The sequence below is a fragment of the Culex pipiens genome, chromosome 1 (genome assembly GCF_016801865.2).
Source record: "Culex pipiens pallens isolate TS chromosome 1, TS_CPP_V2, whole genome shotgun sequence".
Lineage (NCBI taxonomy): Eukaryota > Metazoa > Arthropoda > Insecta > Diptera > Culicidae > Culex > Culex pipiens.
Window position 1 is genome coordinate 3,600,426 of NC_068937.1, and position 22,104 is coordinate 3,622,529.

The 22,104-nt window shown below is 37.9% G+C and overlaps 4 protein-coding genes and 1 long non-coding RNA gene across 5 annotated transcripts; 3 read left to right on the plus strand and 2 right to left on the minus strand.

Annotated features, from left to right (window-relative positions):
• Positions 1-3,740: 3,740 nt before the first annotated feature.
• On the plus strand, positions 3,741-5,286 carry LOC120432260 (transcription factor IIIA-like). Its single transcript, XM_039597441.2, has 2 exons — positions 3,741-4,077; positions 4,145-5,286. Exons 1-2 carry the CDS (start codon positions 3,829-3,831, stop codon positions 5,180-5,182), a joined length of 1,287 nt encoding a protein of 428 aa, XP_039453375.1. The 5' UTR covers positions 3,741-3,828; the 3' UTR covers positions 5,183-5,286.
• Positions 5,287-5,523: 237 nt separating this feature from the next.
• Positions 5,524-6,739, minus strand: LOC120432261 (prostaglandin reductase 1-like). The gene is made up of 2 exons (XM_039597442.2): positions 6,525-6,739; positions 5,524-6,460 (listed from the first exon to the last, which is right to left on the minus strand). The coding sequence occupies exons 1-2, from the start codon at positions 6,631-6,633 to the stop codon at positions 5,574-5,576; spliced, it is 996 nt and encodes a 331-aa protein (XP_039453376.1). The 5' UTR covers positions 6,634-6,739; the 3' UTR covers positions 5,524-5,573.
• Positions 6,740-13,404: 6,665 nt separating this feature from the next.
• Positions 13,405-14,663, plus strand: LOC120432267 (prostaglandin reductase 1-like). The gene is made up of 2 exons (XM_039597446.2): positions 13,405-13,564; positions 13,628-14,663. Exons 1-2 carry the CDS (start codon positions 13,456-13,458, stop codon positions 14,515-14,517), a joined length of 999 nt encoding a protein of 332 aa, XP_039453380.1. The 5' UTR covers positions 13,405-13,455; the 3' UTR covers positions 14,518-14,663.
• Positions 14,507-15,081, minus strand: LOC120432268 (5-hydroxyisourate hydrolase). The gene is made up of 2 exons (XM_039597448.2): positions 14,701-15,081; positions 14,507-14,637 (listed from the first exon to the last, which is right to left on the minus strand). The coding sequence occupies exons 1-2, from the start codon at positions 14,959-14,961 to the stop codon at positions 14,548-14,550; spliced, it is 351 nt and encodes a 116-aa protein (XP_039453382.1). The 5' UTR covers positions 14,962-15,081; the 3' UTR covers positions 14,507-14,547.
• Positions 15,082-16,582: 1,501 nt separating this feature from the next.
• LOC120432211 (uncharacterized) lies at positions 16,583-19,415 on the plus strand. The gene is made up of 5 exons (XR_005608037.2): positions 16,583-16,889; positions 17,008-17,103; positions 17,182-18,411; positions 18,475-18,710; positions 18,766-19,415. It is a non-coding gene; the product is annotated as an uncharacterized LOC120432211 (long non-coding RNA).
• The last annotated feature ends 2,689 nt before the right edge of the window (positions 19,416-22,104 follow it).

The window sequence follows — 22,104 nt, forward strand, 5'->3', positions numbered from 1 at the left end:
TTAGAATTTTAGAATTTTAGAATTTTAGAATTTTAGAATTTTAGAATTTTAGAATTTTAGAATTTTAGAATTTTAGAATTTTAGAATTTTAGAATTTTAGAATTTTAGAATTTTAGAATTTTAGAATTTTAGAATTTTAGAATTTTAGAATTTTAGAATTTTAGAATTTTAGAATTTTAGAATTTTAGAATTTTAGAATTTTAGAATTTTAGAATATTAGAATTTTAGAATTTTAGAATTTTAGAATTTTAGAATTTTAGAATTTTAGAATTTTAGAATTTTAGAATTTTAGAATTTTAGAATTTTAGAATTTTAGAATTTTAGAATTTTAGAATTTTAGAATTTTAGAATTTTAGAATTTTAGAACTTTAGAATTTTAGAATTTTAGAATTTTAGAATTTTAGAATTTTAGAATTTTAGAATTTTAGAATTTTAGAATTTTAGAATTTTAGAATTTTAGAATTTTAGAATTTTAGAATTTTAGAATTTTAGAATTTTAGAATTTTAGAATTTTAGAATTTTAGAATTTTAGAATTTTAGAATTTTAGAATTTTAGAATTTTAGAATTTTAGAATTTTAGAATTTTAGAATTTTAGAATTTTAGAATTTTAGAATTTTAGAATTTTAGAATTTTAGAATTTTAGAATTTTAGAATTTTAGAATTTTAGAATTTTAGAATTTTAGAATTTTAGAATTTTAGAATTTTAGAATTTTAGAATTTTAGAATTTTAGAATTTTAGAATTTTAGAATTTTAGAATTTTAGAATTTTAGAATTTTAGAATTTTAGAATTTTAGAATTTTAGAATTTTAGAATTTTAGAATTTTAGAATTTTAGAATTTTAGAATTTTAGAATTTTAGAATTTTAGAATTTTAGAATTTTAGAATTTTAGAATTTTAGAATTTTAGAATTTTAGAATTTTAGAATTTTAGAATTTTAGAATTTTAGAATTTTAGAATTTTAGAATTTTAGAATTTTAGAATTTTAGAATTTTAGAATTTTAGAATTTTAGAATTTTAGAATTTTAGAATTTTAGAATTTTAGAATTTTAGAATTTTAGAATTTTAGAATTTTAGAATTTTAGAATTTTAGAATTTTAGAATTTTAGAATTTTAGAATTTTAGAATTTTAGAATTTTAGAATTTTAGAATTTTAGAATTTTAGAATTTTAGAATTTTAGAATTTTAGAATTTTAGAATTTTAGAATTTTAGAATTTTAGAATTTTAGAATTTTAGAATTTTAGAATTTTAGAATTTTAGAATTTTAGAATTTTAGAATTTTAGAATTTTAGAATTTTAGAATTTTAGAATTTTAGAATTTTAGAATTTTAGAATTTTAGAATTTTAGAATTTTAGAATTTTAGAATTTTAGAATTTTAGAATTTTAGAATTTTAGAATTTTTGAAATTTTGAATTTTTGAATTTTAGAATTTTAGAATTTTAGAATTTTAGAATTTTAGAATTTTAGAATTTTAGAATTTTAGAATTTTAGAATTTTAGAATTTTAGAATTTTAGAATTTTAGAATTTTAGAATTTTAGAATTTTAGAATTTTAGAATTTTAGAATTTTAGAATTTTAGAATTTTAGAATTTTAGAATTTTAGAATTTTAGAATTTTAGAATTTTAGAATTTTAGAATTTTAGAATTTTAGAATTTTAGAATTTTAGAATTTTAGAATTTTAGAATTTTAGAATTTTAGAATTTTAGAATTTTAGAATTTTAGAATTTTAGAATTTTAGAATTTTAGAATTTTAGAATTTTAGAATTTTAGAATTTTAGAATTTTAGAATTTTAGAATTTTAGAATTTTAGAATTTTAGAATTTTAGAATTTTAGAATTTTAGAATTTTAGAATTTTAGAATTTTAGAATTTTAGAATTTTAGAATTTTAGAATTTTAGAATTTTAGAATTTTAGAATTTTAGAATTTTAGAATTTTAGAATTTTAGAATTTTAGAATTTTAGAATTTTAGAATTTTAGAATTTTAGAATTTTAGAATTTTAGAATTTTAGAATTTTAGAATTTTAGAATTTTAGAATTTTAGAATTTTAGAATTTTAGAATTTTAGAATTTTAGAATTTTAGAATTTTAGAATTTTAGAATTTTAGAATTTTAGAATTTTAGAATTTTAGAATTTTAGAATTTTAGAATTTTAGAATTTTAGAATTTTAGAATTTTAGAATTTTAGAATTTTAGAATTTTAGAATTTTAGAATTTTAGAATTTTAGAATTTTAGAATTTTAGAATTTTAGAATTTTAGAATTTTAGAATTTTAGAATTTTAGAATTTTAGAATTTTAGAATTTTAGAATTTTAGAATTTTAGAATTTTAGAATTTTAGAATTTTAGAATTTTAGAATTTTAGAATTTTAGAATTTTAGAATTTTAGAATTTTAGAATTTTAGAATTTTAGAATTTTAGAATTTTAGAATTTTAGAATTTTAGAATTTTAGAATTTTAGAATTTTAAAATTCTAGATTTTTAAGAATTTTAGAATTTTAGAATTTTACAAATTTTAAAAACTAACTATTTTCTAATTTCACAACATTACAATTTTACAGTCTAAGATATTTACAATTTTTATATCTTACAATTTTACCACAAATTCAAAAAATCAAGACTTAATTTTCTTAATATTTAAGTTTACCGACTGTTAGTTTTTTAAAAATCTTATAATTTAATATTTTTATAATTTCAGAATTTCCAAAATTTTGTACGTTTGAATTTCAGAATTGTAAAATTTTAGAGTTAGGTAATATAAGAATTTAACCATTTTTAAAAGAATTCTAAAATTTAAGATATCCTCGAGTAATCCTCCGAGGGTGACGGTGTACTTTTCGAGCAGCAGCGCCCAACGCTGCTCGAAAAGTACACCGTCACCCTCGAGGATTACTCGAGGATATCATAAATTTTAGAATTCTTTTAAAAATGGTTAATTGGGCGGTGAGTCTCAATTTTATAAATTTTACATATTTTATAATTTAATGATTATACATTATTCACAATTTTACAAATTTAACGGGGTTTTTTTTTTGGCTTGACGCCCGATGTTTCATTGGCTCTACTCTCTAATTTGACAGCTTTTTGTTTTCATCAGAAAACCACATCATTTTAGATTTTTTTTTTCGAATTCTCAACGTTCAGGAAACCTCTCAACACTTAGAAGTTTTTGAAATAGTTACTTGTAGTCTTGGAATTTGCAAAATAGTTGCAGCCGTCAAAATGCTTATACGCCCTTTTCAAACTGTTCTCCAGAGTTTTTATCACTGGGTCTAGAAAACTAACCCCGATTTACAATGGCAAATCGCAGAATGTTGCGTCTGTCACTTTTGTCCTTGTTTACTTTGTTACTGAGGCAGTTAATGACTGGTAAAGTTAAAACTGCCTCAAATATTAAATCAACAACCACCACTTTGTTACTTTGATGTCAGACTGGGATCGCAGCATCCGATGGTTGATACTCGACTGACGTCTGGATCAACTTGATAATTGTTTTCGCAAGAGTTTGCGTAAGTTTGATTGTGATTGAGGCTTTAGACCAATTTATTTTAAACTAAACGTCAAATTTAGCTTAAATTTTTGACTCGTTTACAGAAACCATTTTTGAGTATGATCAATTTTGAAAAAAAAATGAGTTCTTTTGGATTAGTTTGTGGACTGTGAAAACAGATAAAATATAGAAATTCAACCAATTTCACCGGATTCCAATTTTTCGTGCAAATGTCAAACCGTTTCAAAACAAACAAAAAAGAGCCATGCTGCCGCGCAAACCAACGTAAACAAACATGCAACGAAAAGAATAGCTTTTCAAATTAAATCTAAATGAAAAATGGTCAGTGAGTTCGAATCCAGCGACACGGACAACCAGTGGCCACCGAGCCAACCTTCGGAAGCGGAGGAATGCAGGGGGTTTGGGGAAAGCGGCGACAATGTGCCTCCGGAAGCCGCGGTGGAACCACCCAATCCGGAACAACCTGGTGGTGGTGGTGACAAGAAAACCTTCCAATGTGACCAGTGCGCGCTGACGTTCCGCAAGCGGGACCACTTTGATCGGCACCGGTTTACGCACACCGGAGTGGTGAGATTTACTTGATTTTTTTTTGTGGGGAAGATCTGGAAATTTATCAAAGTGTTGTCTCTTGTAGAAGGAGTATCGATGTCCGGAGGAGAGTTGCGGGAAGGAATACACGAATAGGACGCACCTGAATCGGCACATTCGGTCGAATCACGCGGAGAAGCCGGTTCAACCGGCGAATGTGTTCCGATGCCGGCATGCGACCTGCGGGAAGACGTTTGGGACGGACCAGAGCATGCGAAAGCATTACGAGTTGAAGCACGTGCTGGGGAAGAGCTGGTCCTGTGGGGAGTGTGGCGAACGGTTCTGGAGGAAGTTGCAGCTGAAGCAGCACTCGGTCAAGCACACTGGCCAATATCCGCACAAGTGTGACCTGTGCGAGAAGGGGTTTATCAACTTGAAATCGTTGCGGAATCACAGGACGACCCACGCCCTGCACCGGTGCGACTCGTGTCCGGCGGAATTCACCCGGTGGACGGATCTGGTGGCCCATCGGAAGCTGCAGCACGCCACGCTCTACCAGTGCGACGTTTGTCAAGCGAAATTTCCCTCCAAGAAGAACCTGAAAGCGCACGCCAAGGTCCACGAGAAGCGACGGGACGGGGACGACAACCAGGAGGTGTTCCAGTGTCCGTGGGACGGCTGCCCGAAGTTCTACGACTACGAGCGCAACCTGATGGCGCACATCCGCTCGAAGCACGAGGGAACGCACAAGTTTGTGTGTCCCGTGGACGGATGTGGCCGCTCGTTGGCCACGCGCCAGAAGCTCGATCACCACCGCCGAATGCACGAATCTGCGGCGCGGAGTGTCCCCCGGATGAAGGTACCGGGCGCGGCGGCGCGTCGCAAGGATTGTGGCGTTCCGAAGCGTTCGACGGCCTGCCGGTTGGCCCGGGTGCGGCTGGATCCGCAGCTGGAGCGCGTCCTGATCGAGCAAAGTCCCGAGCGGCGCACGGTCGAGCTGGAGCTTGAGTGTGCGACGTCCGCGGTGGAATCGGCGTCCGAGTCGGAGGTCGAGGGGAGCGCCAAGGTTGGAGCCATTTTGGCCGGGCAGATGGCCAAGATTCAGGAGCAGATTCGGCGGCTGCAGGATCAGGGAGGAAATTGAACAGTATTTTAGTCATGAATTGTAATTATCTGTGAGAATTTTAATTTATTCGATTTTAATAAAAATCACCAAAGAATTTAAAAAATGAAAAATCTAGACTTTTTTCACTTGACACGTGCCGAAAATTTGAAGTTTGTCCAAGCCTACTTTTAGGCACATTTCAAAAACCTTGAGGACTACTAGATAAGGCAGAGCTTCTATCGAAGCAGCGCCTCTAGTGGCAGATAGCGAAACACTTCACTTTGAAGTGTCAAATCTTGTGAAAGCTCTCTCCAATTTGAAGCTTTTTACGAGTCTGCTCTACTAGGGGAAATGGACCTATTTAGATTTAGGAATCAAAATCATTTTTTAAAGTTTGTTTATTTCGTTTAAAAATGAAAAAAATCATGAATCAAACCTTCACAATGGCCTTCCCAATATTTCCACCCTTCATCATCTCGATAAACGCCTTCGGCATGTTCTCAAAACCCTCCGTCACAGTTTCCCTGTACTTCAACTTGCCCTCCTGGATCCACTTCAAGTTCTGCCCGATCCCTTCGAGCCATCGATCCGTCCAACGGTGCACGCTGAACCCCTCCTGGACCAGTTCCTTCCACACGAAATCCCGCTGCGGATCCGCGACCTGCGTCGGACTCCCATTGTACATCGAAATCGTCCCGCAAACAGCAATCCTGCCACGTGACCGCATCTGCTTCCTCACAATTTCCGATATCTTCCCTCCAACGTTGTCAAAGTAGCAGTCCACCCCTTCCGGCGCCGCCACCCCCAGCTCAGCCTCAATATCCGCCGTTTTATAGTTGATCGCCTCGTCAAACCCCAGCTCCCTCAACCACGCACACTTCTCATCCGTCCCGGCGATCCCAACCACCCTACATCCCTTAATCTTCCCGATCTGCCCAACAAGACTCCCAACGGCCCCGGCCGCCCCACTCACCACAACCGTCTCCCCCTCCTTCGGCCTGCAAATCTCCAAAAATCCAAAATACGCCGAATTCCCCACCGTTCCGCAAGCCCCAATTCCCACCGATCGCGGAACACCCGCCCCAAAATCCGGCAACACGTACGGCTTCCTCACGGTGATCCCCCTCGGATCACAAATCGACACCGTGCGCCAACCAAACTGGCCAAACACGTGCGCCCCCACGGGAAAGCCCGCGTTTCGACTCTCCAGAACGCGCGCCACCTGCCCTCCGATCATGACGGAACCCACCGGGTAGGACAGAATGTAGATCCGCATGTACGGATCGACGCTGAGAATCTCGGCTTCGGCGAGGAATTCTACAAAAAAAGAAAAATTTCATTTTAGTTGAAGATTGATCAAAATGGCTAAACGACCACGCACCTCCATCCTGAAGCTCGGGCATGACTTCCTCTTCGAGGCGGAAATCGTCCAGCTTGGGTTCGCCGTCGAAGGCACGCGCGTAGATCCACTTTTTGGCCGTGTAAACCATCTTTTTTTTTTAACTTGTTGCGTAGAAAATTACCTCCAACTCGATCGAAATCTGGTTCAGTTTTGAGTTTGACCAGATATTTAACCTGCGAAGAGATAGTGTCATGTCAATAAACGCAGCACTTGTGTGGCTTTATCAGTATGATAATGATGGCTTCTTGCGTTATTTAAAACAAATTTAACCTCGATTACAACTCAGCAAAGCGAACTTCTCTTGAAATTTTAGTTGAAATGTTAAACTTTTAATATAAGAGCATTGTTTTATGAAAAATAAATTTAAAAGTTCAACATCAACAAACAACTCGAAATAACAACTTCAAGCAGATTTTGGTATTGGTGTGTCGCGAGATACTTTTTTTTGTGCAAATTCCGCCGGCCGGCTTCGCGGTTGACCTTGGCTGGTTGAGCAACAATCGTGTGTCTGTGTAGATTCAAGTGTATTGCCACACACTTGAATCTCAAGCACCAGAATGTTATCACCAGCTAATTTACCTACCAACACATTTTAGATCACACCGTCGAATTATTTTGGCTGTACTGGTGAGCTAGCAATTCAGTTAGCAGGTTTCTTTAGTCATTTTTATCAATTTTAATTTAATTTTGAATATTTTTTTCGATTTCACCAGAATATTTTTTTTAGAAATAGCTTTATTTGCTTAAATTTGACTAATTACATTTAAAAATTCATATAAAATATCTAGCGTCTCCATCGAAAACAGTGCGCCCAATGGGGACGCGTGATTATCAACCTCGATGATTTCCAGAGAAACCCAAACGGAAGGTAACATTCTTTCAAATATTTTTTCTTGCATTCATCTTCTGGATTCATTATCGACGCATATAAATAAAGCACGAGGATAAAGAATAATTGTTTGGGTTTTATTAATCACGCGTCTCCATCGGGTGCACTGTTTTTGATGGAATCGATTTTAGTCTACTTTTTCGTTTTTTTCATCTCGGATATCGCCCAAAAAAATCAACCGGAAAGAGAGGGGTGGCGAACCAGAGCATTTCTCTACGAAATCGGTAATTTTTTTAGAATTTTAATTTTTGTATTTTTTAATTCGGCTGAAACTTTTGTGGTGCTTCCGGAATGCCCAAAGAAGCTATTTTGCATCATTAGTTTGTCTATATAATTTTCGAAAACGGTATTAAAAAAATTAAATCAAGACTAACATTTCAAAAGGGATAAACATTGAATATTACGCCCTTTAAAAATGTTAGTCTTGGTTTAAAAAAAAATTAAAATATTTTTTTCGAAAAGATCGGAAAATTTCACGAATGTTTCATGTTTTAACATTGTAAATCGACCATTAGTTGCAGAGATATCGACATTAGAAAATGGTGGGTTGTTTGGGTGAGACTTAGAAAACATCAATTTTCCTGTTTTTAAACACTTGCATGGCAATATCTCAGCAACTAAGGGTCTTACCAACAAAGTTAAAAAAAAGCAAAATATAGAGAATTTTCTCAGCCTTTCAATAATATTTTTTTCAGAAGTGGACAAACATGTGCACAAATTTAAAAAAATGAAAAACTGCGACTATTTTCAAAAAAATCTCCTAAAAATGACTTTAACTTGAAAACGGTGCACTTTATCAAAATTTCACTAAAGTACTTTTTGATTGCAAATTTGAATTTACATCGAAAAATAAAGTTGAAAATTTTTTGCGACCAATATTTTGATTTTTTTTTTAAACAGTATTGATGAAAAAATTCTTAACTCGGTCAAAGATTTTTTGCACAACTTGGAAATTTCTGAAAAGTTGGCATTTGATGTACTCTAAAATATATATATATATAAAAAAATAAAAATAGTGTTTTTTTGCAAATCAAGTTTTAGTGACAAAAAGTTAAATAAAAAATCACCAAAAAAATTTTTACCGTGTATCATTTTTTTCAGTGTAGTCCTTATCCATACCTACAACTTTGCCGAAGACACCAAATCGATCAAAAAATTCCTTCAAAAGATACAGATTTTTGAATTTTCATACATCATTTTTGTATGGACAGCTGCCAAATTTGTATGGAAAATTATATGGGGGTAATTCTCCGCCAACTCACACAGCAGTTGCCCCGACCCCTCTTCGATTTGCGTGAAACTTTGTCCTAAGGGGTAACTTTTGTCCCTGATCACGAATCCGAGGTCCGTTTTTTGATATCTCGTGACGGAGGGGCTGTACGACCCCTTCCATTTTTGAACATGCGAAAAAAGAGGTGTTTTTCAATAATTTGCAGCCTGAAACGGTGATGAGATAGAAATTTGGTGTCAAAGGGACTTTTATGTAAAATTAGACGCCCGATTTGATGGCGTACTCAGAATTCCGAAAAAACGTATTTTTCATCGAAAAAAACACTAAAAAAGTTTTAAAAATTCTCCCATTTTCCGTTACTCGACTGTAAAAAATTTTGGAACATGTCATTTTATGGGAAATTTAATGTACTTTTCGAATCTACATTGTCCCAGAAGGGTCATTTTTTCATTTAGAACAAAATTTTTCATTTTAAAATTTCGTGTTTTTTCTAACTTTGCAGGGTTATTTTTTAGAGTGTAACAATGTTCTACAAAGTTGTAGAACAGACAATTACAAAAATTTTGATATATAGACATAAAAGGTTTGCTTATAAACATCACGAGTTATCGCGATTTTACGAAAAAAAGTTTTGAAAAAGTTGGTCGTCATCGATCATGGCCGTTCATGATCACCCGCGACAGACACGGACGACGAAACAAAGAGAAACGCAAAAAGTAACTTTTTCAAAACTTTTTTTTCGTAAAATCGCGATAACTTGTGATGTTTATAAGCAAACCCCTTATGTTTATATATCAAAATTTTTGTAATTGTCTGCTCTACAACTTTGTAGAACATTGTTGCACTCTAAAAAATAACCCTGCAAAGTTAGAAAAAACACGAAATTTTAAAATGAAAAATTTTGTTCTAAATGAAAAAATGACCCTTCTGGGACAATGTAGATTCGAAAAGTACATTAAATTTCCCATAAAATGACATGTTCCAAAAATTTTTACAGTCAAGTAACGGAAAATGGGAGAATTTTTAAAACTTTTTTAGTGTTTTTTTCGATGAAAAATACGTTTTTTCGGAATTCTGAGTACGCCATCAAATCGGGCGTCTAATTTTACATAAAAGTCCCTTTGACACCAAATTTCTATCTCATCACCGTTTCAGGCTGCAAATTATTGAAAAACACCTCTTTTTTCGCATGTTCAAAAATGGAAGGGGTCGTACCGCCCCTCCGTCACGAGATATCAAAAAACGGACCTCGGATTCGTGATCAGGGACAAAAGTTACCCCTTAGGACAAAGTTTCACGCAAATCGAAGAGGGGTCGGGGCAACTTTTCCCGATTTCGTGTGAGTTGGTAGAGAATTACCCATGGCCAAACTAGTGATGAAAAAGGGCTTCTTTGGGCATACCGAAGGCACCAAATAAGTTTCAGTCGGATTAAAAAATACAAAAAAAAAATCGAATGAGCGAAATCTGAGAGAACTGCTCATCATGCAAAAGAAAATCGTTCCCACACTGCTCAAAATCAATCAGTAGAAGATTTTTCGTGAATCTCATGGTTAGCACCACTTGAATAAATTTATTTTGTTCTGTGTACAAACAGTGTAGTAGTAAAATCGTTGCTCCACAGAATAATCCAGATGAAATTTTTTTGAGTTTTCTTCTACCGATCTCTCGTGTGCGAGAGGAGAGAGCCATGCCGATTTTCTTCTCTGGATGAGCGTCAAAAGATTTTCTTTTGATGTACATTTTCTATCGCTGAATACCCGAAACGGATAAGAAAAATAAAGTTTGTTTCCAGCCCAGAGCGAAACTGTGATTTTTTTAAACGTTTTTCTACGTTTCTCGTAATTGGATCGACCCGAGGATCGACCAATTTAGTTGAAATTTTAATGGTGATTAGTAAGAACATTCTATATAAACTGTAACCAGGTTGAAAATATGCATGATTTCACAGAAATTTAATTTTGAAGATAAAAATTAGTGGTGCTCGGGGTAACCATGAGCGTTAGAGGGGTTTACCTTCTGGTCCTCTCTATTTTTTAAATTTAGAGTCATTTCAGGCAACTTTTGACTTGACTTCTTTGGTTCAGGTTTTTCTTCATACATTTTAAATATTGTTTTTGTATTATTTATTAGTTAGAATAATGTCTAAAGTTGATCTCAGCAGCAAAAAAAAAATGAACATTGGCCATGGAAAACCCTCAATTTTCAATTTTTTTCTATTTTTATGGATTCTTGAAGATTTGAAATTGGCTGAAAAATTGTTTTTTGGCGTATTTTTCGATCGAACCCTGTCTAGAGAAGATATCTGGCTGTGGAGGCTAAAAAAACAAAAAAATAAGTAAAATACAAGAACTGTTTGATTTTCCGTATCCAGGTTTTTAAGCGAAGATGGCTTTCGAATGGTGAACGCCCGGAATGTCAAAATCGCGCAGTAGCACCAACATTAGAAAAAAATGTGGCTGTCATGCCATGGCACACTTTTTCCGTAATGTTGGTACCACTGCGTGGTTCGAGGTTGGTTCGAGTATCCGAAGTACTCGTAGAAAATCACTTCGAATAATCGAAACACGGAAAGAAAACTACATTTTTATGTGTTGGGTTGTTGAGCTCAACAATGGACCCGAACTCCTAAATACATCCAATTTGCCTATTTTCACTTTTTAAACAACTTATTCTGTAAAACTGTATCCTTCCTCCCCTGTAGATTCTGTGAAATGTGATCCGTTCTCAGAATCCTCTCTGCGGTAAACACAACGTAGTAGGGCTGGCCGTTTTTATTTGCAATACATTTTCGGGTGGTCTCGGATGTACTGCAATTATTAATAATGACAAGAAAAGTCACAAGACTTTCCAGGAGTTAAATGTTGTTCCCCTACAATATTTGGCAGTGTTGCCATTTTTTATAATAAATATCATCGTTTTTGAAAGCATTGCAAATTTGGTTGAAAAAGCTCATGTTAGTAATAAATTCAACATTTTGATCATGTTAGGGTAATTAGTTAGTTGGTCCCTTGTGCAGATTGCAGCGATTTTTAGACAATCATGCAACTTGTGGAAAACTCTATTCAAAAGTGCACAACTCAAACTACAGCAGAAAAAACTATCTAAGACACACTCCCCTGTTTGAAACTGTTCTAAAGTTTTCGAAAGCATCAAAGCTCAGTCGAGACACGCACCACTATAGGCGAGCGGGGGGGGAGAAGGGGGAGGAATTCAAGTGTGCAAATATTTTGTGTGCAGATATTATTTGCAAGGGTGGAGAATTTGGTGCAAAGTTTGCAATATCATTTTGATATGATTTTCATCCGAAAGATATGGCAACTTCGCCACATACTTTTTTTTACGTTAAACATCTTAAGCGGTATACGCACTTCGGAAGGAATCGGTCAAGAAAAATTTCAAATGGGCAGCAGCGGCAGTGGAAGCAAGCCAGAGAGGGTGAAGAAAAGCCCCAAGAAATCGCTCCCTCTCCTTTGTTCTGCTGTTCGTAAAGCTGTTTCTTGACCCCTTTCCTTCCGATCTGCATACTAGCCTTTAAATGGAACAGAAATAACGTTCTGCGAAAATCGAGTTTGCATGTTTTTCTGAGCACAATGACAGTTTGCACGTGGACAAAAAGTTAAAAACGAATTGATTATGCCAATGGTCGCAACGCTTGCTTAGAGCGTATCCTAGACCTTATACGTTCCCATAAACCGTCCAACCACAGAGTAAGACAGAGTCACTACTGCCATTTGATTTTTGGTTCCACTTTGTGGTACATCGCAAGTACATCGCCCGCCTGCTACCAGCAAACCTTTTTTTTTTTTTTTTCATAAAATTATTTTTATTAGGTCCTTTTCGGTACTGGGACCTGGTTAGGACCGAGTCGGCTTTTGTAATTACAAAAAACTTAATAATTACAGAGGATCTTGTGTGTAAATGTTAGTGGGAGGGGAGCCGATTACCCGCGGCCTACTCGGGGTTAGTAGGGAAGGGATTGATGTTAAAGACAAGGCGTGGGAAGGGAAGGGGGATTGTGTAGGGTACCAGCAAACCTTATGGAGCCAAAAAATAAATGACATTTCTTCGGACTGCTCGCTCTGTGTTACCCTGTGGTCCAACCCCAAGCGAAACTTATTTAGAGATACCGTGGAGATTTTCCCTTGTCCCCTTAAAAAAATGGAGCAACAACACTTCCCGTCTTCCTAATCCTTTTTCTTGTCCATGGTGCGCATCGGTGATGAGAGCGGCCACAATTTAACGGCTATTATGGTGCTGAGAATCTGGTTAAGGTTCTGGAAAATCAGCAAATAGACATGGCGAAATCCAGTCTGAAACCGAGTCCGAAACCCGCTAAAATCACCGTCTCCAAACGAAGCGATCAAAAATTTTTAACGGATTTTTCAATGGCCAGCCCTACTGCGTAAAGTTGACCGTAAAGATGAGTCAATGAAATCGATTAAAACGTGGAAAGCTCACGTTCCGTTCCACCATAAATATGTTACCAATGAATGATGGGTTTTTGCTCTTCTTTCAAAATTTAATTTAACTAAGCAAGAGAACAGTATTATTTTGAAGATTATTTTAAGAATTCAAAACAAATCTAATGACTTCCTCTAAGAACCGTAATTCTTCTGTTTAGCACGACCAGAACCAACACATTCAAATTCAATTATCGCATTCTTATTGCTTGTTAGTAGGGCCCCCTTTTCGCAAACACTTTTATTTATTATCCGGCTGCACATTTGCATTTCGCACATCATCGTTACTTCGGTTGCAGTTCAGTTAGTCTCCATACTCCCCGTCAAGATGGTCATCGTCGCTAAGAAATGGATATACGCCAAGGCGTTCTCCGGTTTTCCAACCGGAGAAAATTTCCGCCTCGAAGAGGAAACCCTCGGCGAGCTGAAGGATAATGGTGAGTTGCGGTTAAACGTCAAAAGTACCGAGCGCCTCCTTTGATTCTGATTCTTTTTTTCAGAATTCCTCGCCGAAGCGCTCTTCCTCAGCGTCGATCCGTACATGCGACCGTACATGGCGCAATATCCGGAGGGTTCCGTCATGATCGGAGGGCAGGTGGCCAAGGTGGTTGCCAGTCGGAACGCGCGCTTCCCCGTGGGTTGTCACGTGCATGGAAGCTTCGGTTGGCGCACGCACACGATCTGCAATCCGGACGAGGGCGAGAAACATTGGGCGCCGTATTTGTTGCCGGATTTTGGACAGGAACCGCTTTCGCTGGGGGTTGGAGTGCTAGGGATGCCGGGTTGTACGGCGTACTTTGGATTTTTGGAGATTTGCAGGCCGAAGGAGGGGGAGACGGTTGTGGTGAGTGGGGCGGCCGGGGCCGTTGGAAGTCTTGTTGGGCAGATCGGGAAGATTAAGGGATGTAGGGTGATTGGGATCGCCGGGACGGATGAGAAGTGTGCGTGGTTGAGGGAGCTCGGTTTTGACCATGCGATCAACTATAAAACGGCGGACATTGGGGCGGAACTGAAAGTGGCCGCTCCGAACGGAGTGGACTGCTACTTTGACAACGTCGGAGGCAAGACGACGGAGATCGTGCGGGGACAGATGAACAATTTTGGCCGGATCTCGGTTTGTGGAACCATTTCGAACTACAACGCGGCACAACCGACGATGGTGGTTGATCCGCAGCGGGACTACGTTTGGAAGCAGCTTCGTCAGGAGGGTTTCATGTGCTGGCGCTGGCTTGATCGTTGGGTCGAGTGTATCAAACAACATCTGGTGTGGATCAAGGAGGGGAAGCTCAAGTACCGGGAGACCTTCACCGACGGGTTCGAGCAGATGCCGAAGGCCTTCATCGGAATGTTGAACGGAGAGAATGTCGGAAAGGCGGTGGTCAAAGTTTGATGAAGATTTTTATTGTCTATTCGTACTGTTTTAAGATCCGCGATACGTGGAATATCCAAACGGATTCAGCAGCAGCGGAATGTGGTAGTGTTGACTGGCGTCCTTGATGTTGAATACAATCTGTAATGAAAACCCAACAACTCAAACATCTTCACTCAATCCCCAAAAACAAACATCCCTCACCTCCACAAACGGGTACAGCGTCTCGATCTGCAGTCCCTCGTAGTACTGGCCAACCTCGAACCGCAGCTTGTAGATCCCACTCGTAAAGCCAGCCGGATTGTCCCCGTAGAAGCCCTTGTACCGGCCATCGCCATCGGTCACCCCCTGGCCCTCCTTCTCCCAGGCATCCCCGGCGGTCGACGTTCCGCGGAACAGTGTAACTGCCACGTTGGCCGCCGGCCGGCCACGGCTCGTGTCCAGGATGTGCGTTGAAAGACCCATGACTTGAGATTTGAAGAAGCCACCGCTGACTGATAAGATTGAAGTCGTTTGCGGTATGGAGCGATCTTGTGGAATTAATGATAAGTTTGGGTTGCTTGGCGGTGTATTTGTGTTGGATGCTGGATGCTCAAATGTTAGGTCGGTGTGGTTGTGGTGGAAGATGATCTTTCCACAACAAGACACCATTACAGACGAACAATCGATTTCAAACTTATTCCATCCCAACTGTACATATAGTTGATAAAGCGATTTTTGATGTGGCAAAATTAATCAACCCAAAAACTAATTTCCAAAAGCTTCTATAAAGAACTTATTTTACATAGTGAAACCAATACACCAAAACCTACACTTTTCTTTTGGAAAAAGATTTGAAATATCAAGGACAATGCGTCCCCATCGTCCCCACTGAACATTCTACTTGGAGGCTTCCAATGGAGACGCACAATATTAGTTTTTTTTCTAAATTTAAAATTTAAAGCATGGTTTCCCTTTTTCCCTTAAAAAAATTGAAAAAAATATATTTTCAATATAATTGAATTTTCAATTTATTGCAAGAGGTATTTTTTCAAACAAAAATATATATCTTTTTTAAAACATAGATTTTTTAGAAATTGTAAAAAACACTAGTTGGCTGAGAAGATTTTCCACCCTAAAACGAATTCCCGAAAACTTCTGAGAAGAACTTTGTTCACAAAGTCAAACCAAAGATACACTTTTCTTTTGTTAAAAAAAAACATTTGAGGTAGCAGGGACCATGCATCTCCACTGAACATTCTATTTGGAAATTTCTAATGGAGACGCACAATATATATTTTTTAAACTAAATTTCAAATTAAGAGCATAATTTCCAAAATGCTTAAACAAAAAGTAACAACTTTATCCATTGCACGATTCATTGCCTTTGTAAAACAATTGGGAAATTCACGCAAAAATATTTTCCTCAATAATGCCTTTAGCCTAGTTTATGACTGACGATGTCCCTTTAAAAATTTAAATAAAATACAGAGCGGTTTCGTTAATTCGAATGTCGCTACTTCGAATGTCCGCTAATTTGAATGTTCGCTAATTTGAACGTATTCGAATTAAAAGCACTCAACCGTCAAAACCAGTTGTCAAACTGATGTTGACGTTTCAACCCCATTGTTCGACAATTTCCGAACACGTGGTTTCAAGCTTTTGACAGCTGTCAGTCGTTCCAATTAGCGAATTTAGATTCACTCATTCGAATGCGGTTCCATTCGAATTGTCGAATGCGCTCTGTATAAGAACCTACAGTGCCATCCCGTTTTTGGAAACACGAATTTTTCAAAAAAGGTATTCTTGCTAAAAATAAACGTCAATCTCAAAATTGATCATTATTGGGTTAAGTTCTAGATAAGTTTTCGATCAAAAATTCAGAACAAAAATGCAGTTAGTCTCATTCTTCACACATTTTTGACGAGTTTGCCGTAAATTTCTATTTGGCAAGGTGGAAACTGCTTTCAAATGTGTCTTTGATTTTGTGTTATCTACAAAATTGCAATACATTTTGATTTTAAGCAGTTTAACAAATGATCAAAACAAAGCCGATCGCAAACTATTTCGACTCAGCTTTGAGCGACATAACGCAATTGGTCTCTCTGAATCATTCGCTGCACTGAAGATAAAAATTACGACCAAAATGTGTCGATCCGACACATTGGATGTGTACACCGTATTGTTTTGAAATCGATGTGTCGATTCTACACATTGCGCTGGTTTTTGCTCGAAAATCCATCCAATGTGTAAACTGTCCTTTTGCCTGATTCATCAAAGTTGCCGTTGGGTGTCGCCACTAGTCTGGGACTTAGAAACAAACATGAGCGAAAAAAAAACATGCGGTTTGTTTGCTAGTGGAATATTTGTGATTTTATTTCAATTATTTCGTGTAAAACTGGCACACAAATGTGGTAAGTTCCTTTGCGGAAGTTTAGAGCTTACGGCGGTGCCGTTTGTTCTATCGGGGAGCCGGTATTAATGGACAAAAAGTGCGTTTTCCGAGGTCATTTTTTTTTTCCTTTTCCACAGAAAATGGAGGCTCGATAAAATTTGTCTTCCGGACTGGAAATACGACTTGTGGCCACTGACACGAAGAACCATCCTGTGCTGACGCTGGTAAAGAAGGTAAGTTTGTTTTGGACAAAAATGGAATGAAATAGAAACCCTTGTAGAAACCTTAATTTTTATTTTACTTATTTCCAGCAAATCGTTCCCGTGCACAAACTGCCCATTTCGCACCGTCGCTCTTCGTCCAACTCGGATAGCTCCAGAAGAGCGGTTCTGATTTATCCGACTCGGGCACGAATTCCAGCTTAAGCAGTTCGTCACGGACTCGTCCTCGCGGCGGCGACGAAAAAAAGGCGACACGGTCCGAGTTCGAGTTCCAGCTCGGATGACGCAGGTGGCGAAGAAAGATCAAGCTGATAAAGAAGCATGTGAAGAAGGCGTCGGTGGATGGAATGAAGCGGATCGTGACGAAGAAGGTTGCGAGGGGCACGTAACGTAGATCCGGGTGAGCAGGTCCAGTCCGCGGGAGACGAGCCACCTGGGGAATGTGCGGGATGTGTCGCCTGGGGGGAAAGTTGGCACCGTGAAGTAGGTGACCGCGGTGGAGAAGGACATGCTAGCAGCTGTGGTTGATGCGGGAGCGGGTTCGCTAGAAGGAACGGGAAGCGCGAGTTGGCGATTAAGGAGAAGAATTCGTCGCGGAAGAATCGCTCGCCGAAGTCGCGATGTCACCACGGGGATCTTCCCGAGGTCGAGAATTGCTCAAGATAAAATCGCCGGAACCGGTTGCTCGCTGTCGTAATGCTCCGGCCACCGTTGTTTGAAGAACGGAGCGTTCTCCGGATCTTCGGCTGGACGATCTTCGTGGACAGGAGGAAGCGTTGACCCGGTGTCGAGAGAGACGGCGCGAACAGGACCGGTTGAAGAGTGCTGGGAAGGATCGTGAACGTGCAGTTCCACCACCGGCACCGAGCTCCTTACTTACTGGATCTGTAAGTCAAGGTCGCGACCTGGATGAAGGTTTGGACTAACCTGATCAACATCGGGATGTGGCGTCCGCCGCCTCGCGGCATCATCGTAGAGTCGAAATGAAGAGAGAACTGCCAGCATTACGTGGACAGCCTGGGCTGTCATAACGAACAGCTGGACGAGTGGAAGAAGCGGTTCGAGTAGCGGAAGAAGAAAAAGTGTAGCAGCTGCTGGAACGATGGGGGCAAGCGCTAATCCCGAATAAGTCAGAGGACTTGTGGTCTCAGCGTATGAATCGATGACGATGCATCGGGGACGAGGCCTCTTCGATAACGGCAGCTTGGCGTCCCGGAGTCGGAGGGCGAGGCGTGGCGAGAAGCGGAACCGAAGAAAGGTTAACGCATCCGAATCGACGGAAGTACCAGAAGATTCAGAGCATGGAAAGTGGGCGATGAAGTTAGGTTTGAATTTATTTCATATTGATGGGAGATTCTAAGTAAGGTTTTACTTTCATTCCAGAGCTGCCGTGCGGCTACCAACGACATCATCAAGCTGGGTTTCCCCGCTCGCTGCCAATCACGCTAAGGGTCAACTAATTGGATGGACATGGTTAGTTCTGCTCAAATTGGTTTGGGGAAAGTCTGCTGCTGGTGCTGGTTCCGACGCGTGAACTCGCCAAGAATTTCCCGATGGTAGTACGTGACTTGGACATGCACAACTCGTGCAACTTTGGCGGCGAGTTGAAGGGACCGCTGGTTAGATTTCAGTAAACAATATTTTGTGAACTTGCTGACGTTGGTTCCGTTTCAGGTTCGTGACTTGGAACGCGGCGTTGAGGTGCACAATCCTGTGCTGCTGCACGTACTCGTCGAAGCCGATCCGCAAGATAAGCCTGTAGGCGATGCACAATATTCTTCAAATCGTGTCTAGCAGCAAGCTGCTTTCTTTGCTGAAGATCGGTTGCTGAAGACGGGTTCAGAGTTACGTCACACCCGGCCCACGGCTCGCGCCCGGATCGCAACTTTGCCTGGAAGAAAGTGTCCAACTGACCAACAAACGGGAGGTTAACCACGAGCGCGAGTCTTCCTTTTCGTCAACAAACACCAAGCACAGCGACGATATCAGTGACAAACTGTTATGTATTATAAATTTAAAATTATATTTAATTCTTTGTTTGAATAAAATACAAAAATCCAGTCTAATTTAAATCATCTAAATGAAAATAAAAGCAAAAAAAAATAGTCCATTCTCCAACAGGTGGCAGCACAGTATTCCCGCTATTCATGAGCTTCCGATTTTTGCCACCAGGCGGCTACCGCTTAATCAAAAGTTACACATTGGATGCGTTTTTGGCCAGAATCCAGCCAATGTGTTCCGGGCTGTTTACTCGGTGCGATGGTTCAAGCGTGGTCTTGTGCGAAAATGGTTGGATTTAACGCTTTTTGGTGTAATTCTGATCTTCAGTGTGTACTACCCGAATGGAGTGTGAGCGAGAGCAAAGAGAGAGTATTCAGTCGCAATCGATATGGAATTGACAAATAATAGGAAGCGGTCAGAGCAGTTTTTCGTCGCGTTCGATTTGTGATCGCGAGTGAATGAGTCTTTTTGGAGCAATCAGGACCCTTTTTTTTAAAAAAAAAAACATAATAACATTGAGGAATTTTTTAACAAAATACTATTTTTTTTTTCATTATAAATGGACTGCTTTTGTTAAAAATAGCGGAAAAAACACAAGAAACATAAAACAAGAATAAATTATTTCAAAAGAATAATACGGTATTTGAAATATGTTCGAATTCAACTTATTTAAGGGGTTACATACATGTAGAAAATCACAAAATTTTATATTACAGAATATTTGTTAAATCCACTGAAAAGATGATTATTAATCCCTCTTGAAAGTTTCATGAAGATATTTCATGATTAAACTGAGTAAGAGACGATTTAAGCTCAAAATTTTGCCATGCGCAAAGCGGGCTGTCAAACTTTGTTGGCATTTTTCTCTACACCCCGAGTTGTTTTACGGGTGCCACGATATCTCGAGATGGGATGGACCAAATTGGCTGAAATTTGAAGTGAAGACTCTCAAGATGTATCCCGAGTGCATGACGAAGCCCAATTTTTAAAATTTGCTTTTTAAAAAAATACAAAAATCGAAAACTAACGGTATTTTATATGCTGGGTGATGAATAAAGAGAATGCGTAACGTGATTTTCGAATGATCCCACTTTGTTTACATCTACAAAGTAGGAGGCTGCTCAAGCACAAGCATGACTTTTTTCATACTGATAAATGAGCTTTTATTATTATCAGTAGAATTTGTTTTACTTTGTCTAGTTTTTGTCATTTTTGGCTGGAAAATTGTGTGTGTTTTCAATTTGAAAAGGTTTTTCGTTTTTACGGGTGATTGAGAACTGTGGCGAGAGTGTCTTTCTGCGATGTCTTGGTTAGATTCCCTGGCTGTTTTTGGAATCCTGCAGCTTTTCCTAGTCCAGCGAAAAAACTTCGCTAATTCTAGCGAAGCTGATCCAACAAACAGAGAAGATTTTCACTAAACCAGTAGGTTTTCAAATGGAATCAAACAATAAAGACAGCTTCTGGATGGATACAACCGCATCGACCATAAACAACTTCCATTTATAATTATAAAAAAAAAGATCTCGCCTTCAACTTTCTCAAGATTTCTTGACTTAAACTCCAGGTCCTCAAAAGCCACCCATTTCATGAAAAAAAAATGTAATGATCGATAACAATACTCTCTATTTTTGGCGAACAGTAAATTGGTTCCACTTTGACAGTTCAAAATTGAGGCCGTTTTGCGAACCACTATTCAGCACCCATTTTATATGAAAAATACAAAAATATTTTTTATCTTTTTTTTTAAATAATCTTTTTGAAAATCGGGCTTCGTCATGCACACGGGATAGGTTTAACGAGTCTTCACCAAAATTTTGAGCCGATTTTGTCAAGGCAGTGTTAAGATATCGTGGCACCCGTTTTTTGAAACTGATAACTTGAAATTGCTATAACTCGGCAATGATGCAACCAAATATCTTCAAATTTGTTTTGTTAGTAGGTGAAAATGTATATTTTAATGCCATGAAAAAAGAATTTTAAAAAAAGTTGAAGTGTGTGCTCATACTTACCCTTGCCTTTTTTGCCGATATACATGTATGTAACCCCTTAAATAAAACTTTTTAAAACTCTGCTCATGTTTGCAACAAATACTGAAATAAGTATAATTTAATTTGAAAGAATGAAAATATGCTTGAATTGAAAAAAAACTCACATAAATTTTTAAACAAGAATAGAAAATTTTGAAAGAATGTAAAACTCAAAGAAAAAATACAGAAATAAGAAAAAGTTGGTTTGAGAGAATATAAAATATATTAGGAAATATGTTCCAATTTAGATTGTTTTTCATTAATCTTATAGAGAAAATTACAAAAAGGAAAAAAACATATTTTGAATGAATAAATATTAAAGAACTCAAAGAAATGGTTTTAAATGCACAAATTTTAATGCAACAAAAAAAAAAAATGTAAAAATATAATTCTTAAACATATAACTTTCATCCCAGAAATATTTTTTATGAAATGCTGCTTTTGAACTTTTTTAATAACTTTTTATCATTTTCTCACTTTCGAACTTATAACCTTATATCTTTTGTCTTATATGTACATCCCTCTGATTTGTATGTAACAAATTTGGAAAAAATCAATTATGCAGTCATAAAAAATCCTAATAAAGATTTAGTCTAGTCAAGAGTCTAGTAAATTTCTACAAAAATTGATAAAAAAAGAAAATACTCACGAATTGTTTGAGATTTTTTTCACGTGAAACATTTCACGCGATTTCAATCGCAGCTGACCGCACGAAAGCGCCGCCATGTGCGGGCCCCTCTGGAATTTGAGAGGTTGCGAAATACCGCGCGACTACTACGATCCCGTCAGCCCATACATGGACACCTTGGTTCCCACCTCACACAACCACCCAACCACCGACACCGAGTACCATGGTAACGTGAAAACAACATTCTCACCGCGATGGAACTCCCGCGAGCAGGTTGCTAGATTGCTCAAACGTGTATACTTAACGAGACGCTACTCATTCGGTGTACGCAGACAGCTGTGAGTTGAGCTTTGTTTT

Bases quoted from the DNA above. Each gene is read 5' to 3' on its own strand.
- LOC120432261 (XM_039597442.2), bottom strand. From the start codon at position 6,633: ATGGTTTACACGGCCAAAAAGTGGATCTACGCGCGTGCCTTCGACGGC. The intron at 6,461-6,524 runs GTGCGTGGTCGT...CTTTTTTTGTAG, and splicing joins GCCCGAGCTTCAGGATGGAG to AATTCCTCGCCGAAGCCGAG.
- LOC120432267 (XM_039597446.2), top strand. From the start codon at position 13,456: ATGGTCATCGTCGCTAAGAAATGGATATACGCCAAGGCGTTCTCCGGT. The intron at 13,565-13,627 runs GTGAGTTGCGGT...TCTTTTTTTCAG, and splicing joins CGGCGAGCTGAAGGATAATG to AATTCCTCGCCGAAGCGCTC.
- LOC120432260 (XM_039597441.2), top strand. From the start codon at position 3,829: ATGGTCAGTGAGTTCGAATCCAGCGACACGGACAACCAGTGGCCACCG. The intron at 4,078-4,144 runs GTGAGATTTACT...TGTCTCTTGTAG, and splicing joins GGTTTACGCACACCGGAGTG to AAGGAGTATCGATGTCCGGA.
- LOC120432268 (XM_039597448.2), bottom strand. From the start codon at position 14,961: ATGGGTCTTTCAACGCACATCCTGGACACGAGCCGTGGCCGGCCGGCG. The intron at 14,638-14,700 runs GTGAGGGATGTT...TTTTCATTACAG, and splicing joins CGCTGTACCCGTTTGTGGAG to ATTGTATTCAACATCAAGGA.